Source organism: Temnothorax curvispinosus, unplaced genomic scaffold (assembly GCF_003070985.1).
Source record: "Temnothorax curvispinosus isolate PA1 unplaced genomic scaffold, ASM307098v1 QBEX01010899.1, whole genome shotgun sequence".
Lineage (NCBI taxonomy): Eukaryota > Metazoa > Arthropoda > Insecta > Hymenoptera > Formicidae > Temnothorax > Temnothorax curvispinosus.
The window spans coordinates 53,446-64,822 of NW_020220679.1; the positions used below are offsets into that span (position 1 = coordinate 53,446).

Here is an 11,377-nt window from a genome sequence, read left to right on the forward strand (position 1 = left end):
AGATTATTTCTGAGAAATAATAAAGACACGTGTATAATCCATTTATTTGCGTTTGCAAAAAATTTCAATGAATTCTTTATGAGACGTCCTGGTACTTTAGAACTAAATTGGCTAGCACTTAACCACACACACATGGGCATATGTATATGAGCATATAAATTTAATTGTATAGAACAACTGATCGATGTACGTTTTTGTCTCGTCGACATCAGAAGTGAGAAAAAGCGTTGTAGAGCGTTAGAAATGGTAACAATGCCGTTTGCTGAAGAGACATGTTGAAGGATGAATAAGCGAACATGCTAGACACGACGTACATATTCACACGAATAATTTTTCTCGCTAATCATTCGATCGCTAAAAAATAAGACACTTATGAAAATTAAACGGAACGATCGTGACCTTCGACTGGTGACAAATATTATTAATATTATTATCTCTATCGTCAATGCAAGCAAAAGCAGCGTTTGTCTTTGTGCGATTAAGACGCTTCGTATATATAGTAAAGATGACTAATTAGATTAATATAAAGAAAGAACAGAAATTGATAGAGAAAAAGAAAATAATATATAATATGTATATTTAAAGAATCTCTCAAAAACGGACTCTTTGATGTCTTTGATGTCTTTTTTTTACTGGATATTTTCATGATTATTTGTTGAAAATAAAGAAGTTTAAATCGAGTCTTAAATAAATTAATCTTCCTATTTTTATTGCATTTAGGCTGCGTTTCTTTTGACGCTTTCAGCGCTGAAAGCATCGCTCCATCTTTGTTTGATATTCGATGTGCATGACGAAAAAAGAATGATATTTACAGCGCTGAAAACGTCAAAACGCAGCTTTAGACTGAATTTTAATGAAATATCCTTTAAAACTTATTCAACGAAATTCATAATAGCTTCCTTTAATAACAGTCTGCAAATTTATTTAAAAATCTTATTTGTATCGATATAATTATCGGCAATTTTGCTGGAAAGAGAAACGGCGACGGTTTAGAAGTGTCATTAAATCCACGCTCGCAACGGCGGCGACAAATAGGTCGACGAGTTAATCATTTCGCGTCTCAAGGCATTTGCGAAACGCGAGAAAAACGCTTATGCTAATTTGAGCCTCGAAGTCCTGCCGAGAAGTCGAAGTCGTGGTGCCATCTCTTGGAAGAAATACCTAGCAGATACACTCGTATCTTTGAAGATACACTTGAGGATAAGCCTCTGCGATCTCGATATCGATCGCTAAAGATGATTATATTGCGCGCTATAATCATTTTTAGTTTTACTTCTTTACTATCCGCAGTATGAATATTTTTTGGATCCGGCAACCTTCTTCCGTTGAGGTAATTCCGATTTACGACAATTTTTTATTCGATAACGCAAAATTCCACACGTGTCATCACATGCTTATGAAAAAATATTAAAAGTATTTTTATACATATTTTAAGTCAAAGTTTTTTTTAACACTTCAATTTAAACTTAAATTTTGAGGAGCTATGCGAAACATATATGTTAAGCATATGTTCTTAAATTTTTTCTTGTTTAAATAATTTAAATTTATTTCTTCTTTTTTACCTTCTTTTAGGAAACAACAAATTACTAATTAAAGAGACTAATAAAAAAAATTTACACTCCCTAAACAAAAAGAAATTTAAGAAGTAACATATGTTTCGAATTATAAATTTAAATTTAGATTAAAGTGTTAAAAAAAAACTTTGACTTAAAATATGTATAAAAGAAATCTCCTTTCATATAAGCATATGGAATTTTGTAGTCAATATATCTCGCGTTGTCGAATGAATAATTGCTGAAAATTGCCAAGCCCTCACGCTTGGCACATAACAATCGGCAGAGAGAATGCGTCGCAATTTTATGCTTCGGATGACACTTAAAGTGGCATCTGTTGCGTGCATTCACCAGACCATACGTCGGATAATGAACAAATCACGCGTTTCGAGTTTCACACTTCCTAGTCACATAATAGCGCACATTTGTTGGGATTATGCAACGACATAAAGCATTTCGTTCGCGAGACATGTTGTCTCTTAAAACCTTCCTGAACCTCCATGTGTATTGGTGTTTCGATATCGGGAGAACCGCGATCCGATCATAGGTATGCGTTAAAAGCAGAAGGATAAGAGGGATATAAGAGTTAAAAGAGCTAAAAGAATCAAGTTAAATAAAGACTTTGCTTACTCCAATCTTACGTCTATAGTAATAGCTTCCTAGAATTATCTCTCTCGGAGTCTCCGAGGCGAGCTAACATGTATATCGTTAAATAAATATTTTGTTTACAAATTACTATTTACTCTTTACAATTTATCAAAACTGATGCGCACCAACTCAATAAGACAATTTCAATGTTCTTTGAAGTAATCGAAACTCTGAATTAATCGCTTTAAATAAGAATATTACGTGTCTTTCTCGTTTTATGTAATCTCTTTCGATTTTTTATATTTCCGTATTCATAATTTTTCACGTATGCTCTTTTTATACACATGCATTTCCTTTTTCTTTTTGCATTCTCGATACGTTACTTCATCACGGTATTTTTCTTATATTTTTTTGTACCGCACCTTAATTATTGGCACGCGGTATCCCCACAGAGCAAACGTAAACTATTACTAATACTTAAATCCGCCGTAAAAATGTCTCGACGGTGAAGATGCGTTACGTACGATCGTGCGTGCGTGCGTGCGTGCGTGCGTTTGTCCTTTCACTGCACAATGCTGTAGTCAGGCAAAGCGCGCGCGGCCTGGTCTCTCGCTGCACTTGCCGGCCATTGCCGGCCACTTTCACGCGCGATTGCGAACTCGGTCCCGCCGAAGTAAGTAAGCCGCGCAGGACCCATTGCCGAGTGGCACGCGGCAAGTTCCTACGACGAGAGAACTACGCTGAAGAAGAAGAAAAAAAAATCCCGCGAGTGCGCGCGTTACGTATCGCGAGGGGTGACCTAAAACTCGCGCTTCGAGTAATCGCGATTGATCTCGAACCGCGATTTTTCTCCCTCGAGAAATCTTCTTTGAGAGATTCAAGCTTGAATTCGATTCGCCTGTAAATAGCAAGCGATTCGTAAACGGAATCTCCCAGAAATTATCTTATGCGAGACACGGGATGCGAGAGACGAGTTACGGGATACCCATATCTCCGGCTGACGTTGGAAGGCTACTCCGCCTGTTTAACATAAATCAATCATCTGTATTCAAAGCGAATTCGTCTAAGTTCCCTCCGTGTCGGCTAGCTCTTTTTGCGGTAGATTACAAAATCCCGCGGAAACGCTGCTACCGCGCAGATTTCGCTCCTGCATGCTGGCGCGTCGCGTCGTCGCGTAAGTCGCGCATAATGCAACTGAAATTGCAATATCGCACGATTGGCAATCCCCGATGATTATGCATGCGCAAACACACGGCGCGAGCTTTCTTAGAAACCGGCGCCGAAGAAAGTTCCGCTGGACCGTAAAATATGTTCGGCGTGTATACATGAATTTCGATATGTATAATTAGCTAACCTTGTGAAACGAAATCCCAAATATATTGATATCTGCGCGGACAAATTTTCAGGTTTCTACCTTAATTCGCTCTTATACATATTCCAGAAAAAATCTGCCAGACACAGCCTTAATTATATCTATAACTTTTAACACTATTTTTTATTTTACATTATACTTAAGAAATATGATATATTATAAATAAAAAAAACACAATATATTATATATATATATTAATTCCATAAAGAGAAATCTTATTAAATATAATTTTTGCACCTGAAAATTGAAGCATATTCGCAAAATCTGAGAGATTTCTTCCGTCACGTTTGAGTCTACATGCTTGTATGTGACTTACCTGGTAAGTCCATCAGTCCAGCTGAACATTTTCCTTATCTTCTCCCGTTGCACCTGATCCTCACTCTGAAATCCTTTGTTATCCATCTCGTGGGCGCTTCCACTATTGTTTCACTTCGCGAACGGCCTTGATGCGGGTTGAGAATCTCCGCGAGAACTCACGCGCGAAAGTTCTGGCTGCCTGATTCAACAACGACGTTGCATCTTTTGTTTCCACGTTAAAAACACGTCACCCGGCACGGTGCGTCGCGCTGAAAGTTAAATAGATTATTGGAGATTTCCTACTGGCGATGTGCGTCACGACGAGATATATTGAATAATCAAACGAATTCCGCCTCGTGCATTCGAAATTACATCTTTTTTGCCGTTTAACGGAAGTGGATTTTTCCATTATCAGTGACAACTTTCGCAAATGATTTTCTTTTTTTTTTTTTTTTTAACACTATCTTGAATATTTTTTTAAATAAATTGAAATTTGATCAAATTGCTGATTATGACGTGAACCGACATATCGCGTCCCAAATTTACACCGACTTCGATTTATAAACATTGGTCCAAGAACCAATAAATCAACGCATAGAACAATATTACTATAATACTATATATAGTTTATGTTAATAGGAAACTCTTGTTTTTACTTTTATGTTCTCCTAAATGTCTTTTTTTTCTAAGTATTCTGTAGATATCTTGAAACCTGAAATGATCTTCGACCCCGCGTCCTCGATATCGTAACATCGCGAGCCGCGAAAGGAAACTTGATTTTCCCGTCGCGGGGGAATATTACAAATTACAATTGCTTTAATGAGCGCGCGCTCATTCAATGACAATAAACGGAAAGTGAAACTTTAAACGCAACTTTATCGCGGCCGAGCGAAGTGTGCACGCTCGAGGTCATTAGGAAGAAAGCGTGGTATATAACGATCTGTCGGCCACTGGAATAGAAAATGCGGCCACGCCGCCGTCGTTGGAAATAGCGATCATTTTCTTTGGCTTGTTAGGATATCTCGAGCGTCACGGAGGATACCGATATATATACAGTAGCAACGAGTAGGTGCGCGCCGCCTCGTCGTCACGTAGCAATCGAAAGTGAGAGATCGTGAATGTGCCGATCCAGTTCGTTCATAGATGTTACTTAATCCCATCATTACCATAGAAAACACTTGGTCGCTGAAAATTGATGTAAGAAAATTTCATCGTTGCGTTAGAAGAATCTGACCGATATTCAGTAATTTTCTTTGCTGCGATATCAGAAGATTTTTTTCTTGCCGTTTAAAAAAAAATAGTAAAGGATAATATTTGTAAGTAGAAGTGTTATATAATTTAAAAAAATAAATTCCTACCGCCATGTTACAAGGCGATAAAATAATTTAGATTATTTCAACTAAAATAACAACTGAGTAATCATCGTTGTGACGATTCATAACGTAATCGAGATACTGTTACTAGATAACAAGAAGATTTATTCACGATTTTTCTACGACAATATCACGACGACGTTCTTGTAGCGGCAACACAAGTAATAAATTCTTCCCGCGTTAAGAGCGCGCGACTACTTTTCGCACCATCACCCGTCTAGTGATTCGAATTTTTCTAGTGATTCACTCGTTATCGTATTTATCATTAGCAATTACACCGGTATTCAGTTGCCTCTACGTGTTATTGCACTCTGCGGGATCGCGTGAGGAAAAACCGAGAGAAAAAGGAGAGAAAGAGAAAAGGAAGATCCAACATATCTAATCTACGTCGCAATCGCCCCGATCATGTGTAGGGAATTTTAAAGTAACGTGTCCTCGTATACGTAATAGGCTGCTTGTGAATATTACTGACGGATGTTATTGCAAATAAGAAGAAAAGAGAGAGAAGCAGAAAGAGAGAGAATCGACTCCTGCCATGCGAATAGAGATTTTTAACGCCGCAAGAATTTTGTGGGACTTTGCACCGCGTTTACCTTGACGAATCGACGTTTCTCTTGAATGGCGGAATCGTGTGTATATACGCGACGACAGATATTACTGGCCTCACTTCTGCTTGAAAAATGTCCCAGACGTTTTTGTGAAAGCGGGAAAATACCGGTCGCTCTCAAGATAAGAGACTCTCGCCCGATGATTTCGGTCGATCTTTCTTCTCAGAGAAGCAAAGAGCCATTAAGGACGTTCTCTCGTCCTTATACTAGAGAAAATCGATTTTCTTAGGATTTTCTTGAAACTGTAAATATACGTTAATTTTTAGGTGTGCTTTATGCGCGCTTTATAAATTTCAGTACCTCTTCCGGGATAAAAAATAAAGATACTGAGCCTCAAAGTTTCAAAAAAAAATTTAAAATTTTATTTTTTTTTAGTTTTGGCATTTTTTCCTTATAGAACTCGACGAGAGGAGCAACTTTAGTCCTCTTGGCCAACCTCGTATCTCTTACCGTTTGGCCTGAAAAACCTTTTCATTAGTAAAAGTTGAAACGTTGAGGCTCAGTATCTTGATTTTTTATACCGGAAGAGGTACTGAAATTTATACCACGCATAAAGCACACCTAAATTAACATATATTCACAGTTTCAAGAAAATCCTAAAAAAATCGATTTTCTCTAGTATAAGGACGAGAGAACGTCCTTAAGCCGGATGCCGGCGGAAAAGATTATCATAAAGCTCTAGCTTAATTTTAATTAATTCACAGATGCGTTTATACATTCACCAAGGATCCGAAGAATATGGTTTCATTTATCTTTGTAAAATACTTTTCTTTTATCTCACCATTATTTATTACATTCATGCAACTCTTGTGTCTTTATCTCATTTCTGTCGTATAATTATTTTATTGTTATCTAATAATAAATCGCCTTGTAAAAATTTTTACAGCAACTTTACTTTATATAAAGAACTTTCTTCGAACGTTCAAAGATTACATTAAAGTAGGTTTACCTACTTTAATGATATGTTGCAACTATAAATTTGGTTGATAGAATAATGAGGTATTTGTCTATACGTGGTATTAATCTTTGCGATTGTTCACGTGCAACGAACGAAGTACACGACTTACTTTCATGAAAGCGAAATTTCAGGCGATCGAGCGCACGGCATTCCTGAATGTCGCACACGCTCGACTAATTAATATACGCCGGTATATTAATGTTTGAAAATATGCTAAATGTCTGCACGCGTTTGAGAGGCGTGTAATCTCGGGAAATGAAATCCTATTATACCGCAAACCGCACGACACAATGGGTATTCTTAGCAAATGGGAACTTAAATCGCGCGAGAGCAGAATGCGACAATCGTTATTGGCTCGCTCATAATTTTTGTCAACAAAATAGATTTACTTATTTATCATAACCGTAATATATAGTTTTTGAAATCCCGTTGTTATTAAACGTTGCTATTTAACGCAAATTATTTGAATCGCGAAATAATAATTTCTGTCGCGTTAAAAAAAAACCCCGTAAGTAATAAATAATTATAATTTTAATCAAAAATTTTTTTTGATCCGACGTAAATTTTTGAGATGATGTTTCTCGTTGCGTGTGATGTCGTTATTAAATCATCGACGCGAAAAACGGACGCGTATGGTTTCAGCGTGTGCAGTCGAGGAACAATGATCGCACGTGCTACTTGAACGAATGAATTATTCGCATCACGCGACACGGCATGTAAGAGCGACGCGACGTCGCGAACAATTAGACAACAATCTATTAATGCGCAGTTATTGAAAGAATCGCGTCAAAATCACCGCAAAAAAATCAAACGCGTAATAAAAGACCGCGTAACGCGATGCGCTTCAACAAATCGTTGAACATTTGACTCGGTATTATTTCTAAAATTCTTTTATAAAGAACTTTACGTGTGCGTATATGTGTACATGTAATATGTGTATATGTGTGCATAACAAAAAGATCTGCTTCTTATTGATTAATGACACTATGTAAAATATATGTCTAATCCTCGTGTCTGAGAAAATTAATATCAATTAATCAAGATATTCTCTCAATTTGTTACGCAATTGTTCATTAATATTCAATTGCGTACATTGGTTATAATAATTTTAACGATTGACGTTACGTCAACATTATTATATTTTACACAGCGCCTAATAATAGCCAGTCTCAGAAAAATAAATTTCGTAAAAAAAAAAAGAATATATTTTATTGACGATCTGGAAAATTCCTACTAACAGTAATAATTAATTTAAAAAAGTTTTTAAATCAAATGCTGTATACATATAATTTAGTCGTGTACATGACTATAAGTACGTATGACGCTGACGGTCGTCGACTCATTAGCGAGATACCCGCAGGGCTTACATTTTGCATTACCTAATACGTATGTAATCTTCGATGTTGCAACATGCAATATATAGATAAAATTGTTGGTGCAGTATAATATTAAATATTTAATTACACTATCTAATACATTTTACACAGATTTTAACAATGTTTTTTTTATTGTGCTTTGTACGTAGACGCCAAAAGTCCAAAAATAATCTTAAAAGTCGTCTTACGCATACACGTTCCTCTTTTCTCGTGAATTTTTAATTTTTTTTTTTTATAACTTTACAACATTTTTAATTTCGTTTATTATTTCTATCAACTGTATATTGTTTAATTCCACTTCATTTATAGTGTCGTGGTTAAAATCATCGAAAATCGTAAATTTATTCAATTTTTTAAAAGGATCCGTTATCCCTTTCGCTTCAAGACGTCTTCTCGAGATTAATATCTTTCAGTTAGCGATGAAAGTAGGAAAGTGCGGTGTAATGCATTCGAATTGAGATCAGAACTCTTACTAAAGACAGCGCTCTCGGATATCGAAGATATTAATTTCTAGCATATGTTTCTCCGTGAAAACATATCGGTATACGGAGAAGCATATCTGTTTTTCTAATATGCAAGCTACAAAATCCGTTGACCAAATTTGAAAACAAAAAAACTGTCGACGTCGTATCTCGAGTTTGCAAAATTTGTTTGGCGTTTCATTTGCATCGATGTATTCTCGGCAAACTTATAAATTGATGTTAATTGAGTACGTAATATCGAACATGTGGACGTGATTTCAGGCATCGTACGCGTTTACACTTTCTCTCGAATTCATTTCACATCTATTCTCAGTCTTCGCGTATTCCCAGTTTTCAACGTTAAAACATTTTGCCCCACTTTGACCGCGCGTCCTAATCATCTGTGTCCGATTCCTTTACCTGCGCACGTTCCATCGACTATCTCGTTGTCTATAACATTTTTTTTTCACTGCAGAAAATCAAACATTTCGGCAACTAATTACGCGACGAGGAGGAAAGTCGAGACTACTTTTCGTTGAACAGAGCGCGGTTTCTGCTTTTTTTTTTTTTTTTTTTAATTTTTTTTAAATATCAGAAGATCCAACTTTTCACACATTGAGGAAAACGAGACTTATCACTATTTTCGCGATGGGGATTCTCGCACCTTTTCGCGGCTCGTCGCGGGAGGTGCGTTCCGCTCCCGTTCGGGGTAGCCCTTCGGAAGGATGGGAGCTCCGTTTTTTTTTTTTCGTCAGGCTCGCGCGGGATCCCTTCGGCGTGCCTCGCGCGTGCACCGTATTGTGGAGGAGCGGTTCCGGAGCTCTCACCGCGGCCGCGGATGTGCAATACGACCGATCGGTCTGAACGTATTTCTCGCACTGACGTCGAGACGGGGAGTCCGGTTGAGCAACAGAGACGCGTGGACGCGCGGGCGCGCGCGCGATTCCGCTCCAACACACGCTTTCGGAGGCACACGTGCACGCAAGAAAGGTGGTATCCACCGTCGCCCTGCCGCGCCGCATTCACCTGACGTGTGATAAACGAATCACCGGCTGCTGACTGCGATTTATGTGTGCACGTGAACACATAGCGAACGCGAAAATGTAAACGTACCGCACATTAATGACTAGAGATTCGCTCCAGAGATGTTTACAGGATCTGCGATTGAAAAATATCTATCGTGGAGGGATGAACGGCCTTGCCGAAGAAGATCGAGTCCCACGGATTGAGAAAGAATCCCAAATGGCCATCTTGGAAAGTGTGCTGGACTTTGATTTCGCACAGGAGATAGTTATATTCTCAAGCTACGCGAACTCGGATTTTATACATTTTTTAAAGATCCTTTAAATCCCGCGTTCCTGCTTTCTCCTTCGTGTGTAAAGTAGGAGGTTCTCGTCGCTGGAATCCTGGTGCGTGAATCGGCAAGAAGGATTTTCCATAGAGCGAATAATATAAATAATGACCGAATAGAGCCGCCATCGATAAATTTACCTTTATCCGCAAGTATCAACGGTATTATTGCGAAATCTTAAATGTCATGTAAGACGTTTCTAAATTATCTACACGCATTGCTTGAAATGTCGTTAGAATATCGTCTATATATCATTTCTACATAATCCAACTGAAGCAGACGCGAATTTGTTATTCCGCTATTGTCCAGACGTTGGAAATATATCCAAGGATGCATGTTAACCCAGATAAGTGCATCTCGATCTGCAATTAAATGATTATATAAGCACATTTTTTTTTATTCGCGTTAATAATCAGTATCAGTAATTACTGCACGCATTTCATTTATATGTATGATTTATTCATGATTTCTAGGTAAATTGTATGTTTAATTATACGCGCAGTTTATATCTACTGACGCGCAATAGCGCCAACGAGAGCTGTGATCTTGATCCGTTCGTATCAGACGTTTTTTGCAGCGATATTTATATATTTATATAAAAGACGCTTTTGGCGTAGTTACATTTAAAATAAGGCATTATTTTACTCATTCACAAAGTGACTTTTGTTTAAACGCTACTGTTTGAATGCAATTTAGATGCAAATTTGATGCAAATTATAAGACCTTCATCTTGTTCAAAGTTGCAGAGAATCACATATTCAATCGGAGTATTGTTACATCGCTTGGTGACTCAAAGAGACACAATTTTTTAAATCACTCAAAATTGTTATTTTAAGCAGGAATGAAGAATTTATTATGGAAATAGCGAGCCATCACTCGAAAGATTGCTGAAAACGACAAACACTCGGGCGAGTCGAAAAGTTAGATACGTATCTTTGAAAAATAAAATATCATGCTAGTATGTGGTCTGAATCGTGTATAATAGGTCGATGCAAGTAATATAGTGAAAAAACTCGTCGTCCACACACACACACACACGGTGACACGAATATATACGCGCAAGAGTAGTTCTTTTATCCGTATACGCGTTAGCTAAAGTTTCATTTGCTAGTGTACGTAAAACCTGCTTCTCCATCGCACGCGCGTGTACGTGAACGGTTCACATCAGCCACTTTCGTTTGAACCAACGATATCGCATACATATATATATACTCACCCGTCCGTTCTAAGCCGCAGAGATGTGTGTGTCACAAACGAAAGTATACCAGATACAGCCTGCAGGTCCGTGCTCCGTGAGATCTTCCGCGTGCGTGGCCATTTTATGCTTAATAGTTATCATTTAGATGGATCTTCCAAATGAAACGGAAAGAAAATTTTTTTTTGAAAAATTCCAACAGAATTTCGACATTAGTCGCTCTTTTTTTCGCGACAGTTGCTTTG

The 11,377-nt window shown here is 37.6% G+C and overlaps 1 protein-coding gene across 1 annotated transcript in view; it reads right to left on the reverse strand.

The window, feature by feature from the left end:
* LOC112460854 (ABC transporter G family member 20) overlaps positions 1-9,478 on the reverse strand; it is a 54,255-nt gene extending 44,777 nt beyond the window's left edge. Inside the window, exons 1-2 of the mRNA XM_025025759.1 lie at positions 9,251-9,478; positions 3,830-4,079 (exon numbers count right to left, since the gene is read on the reverse strand). Of these exons, the coding sequence (XP_024881527.1) occupies positions 3,830-3,915 (86 nt within the window). The 5' untranslated portion in view covers positions 3,916-4,079; positions 9,251-9,478. The remainder of the gene's footprint in view (positions 1-3,829; positions 4,080-9,250) is intronic.
* Positions 9,479-11,377: the final 1,899 nt, after the last annotated feature.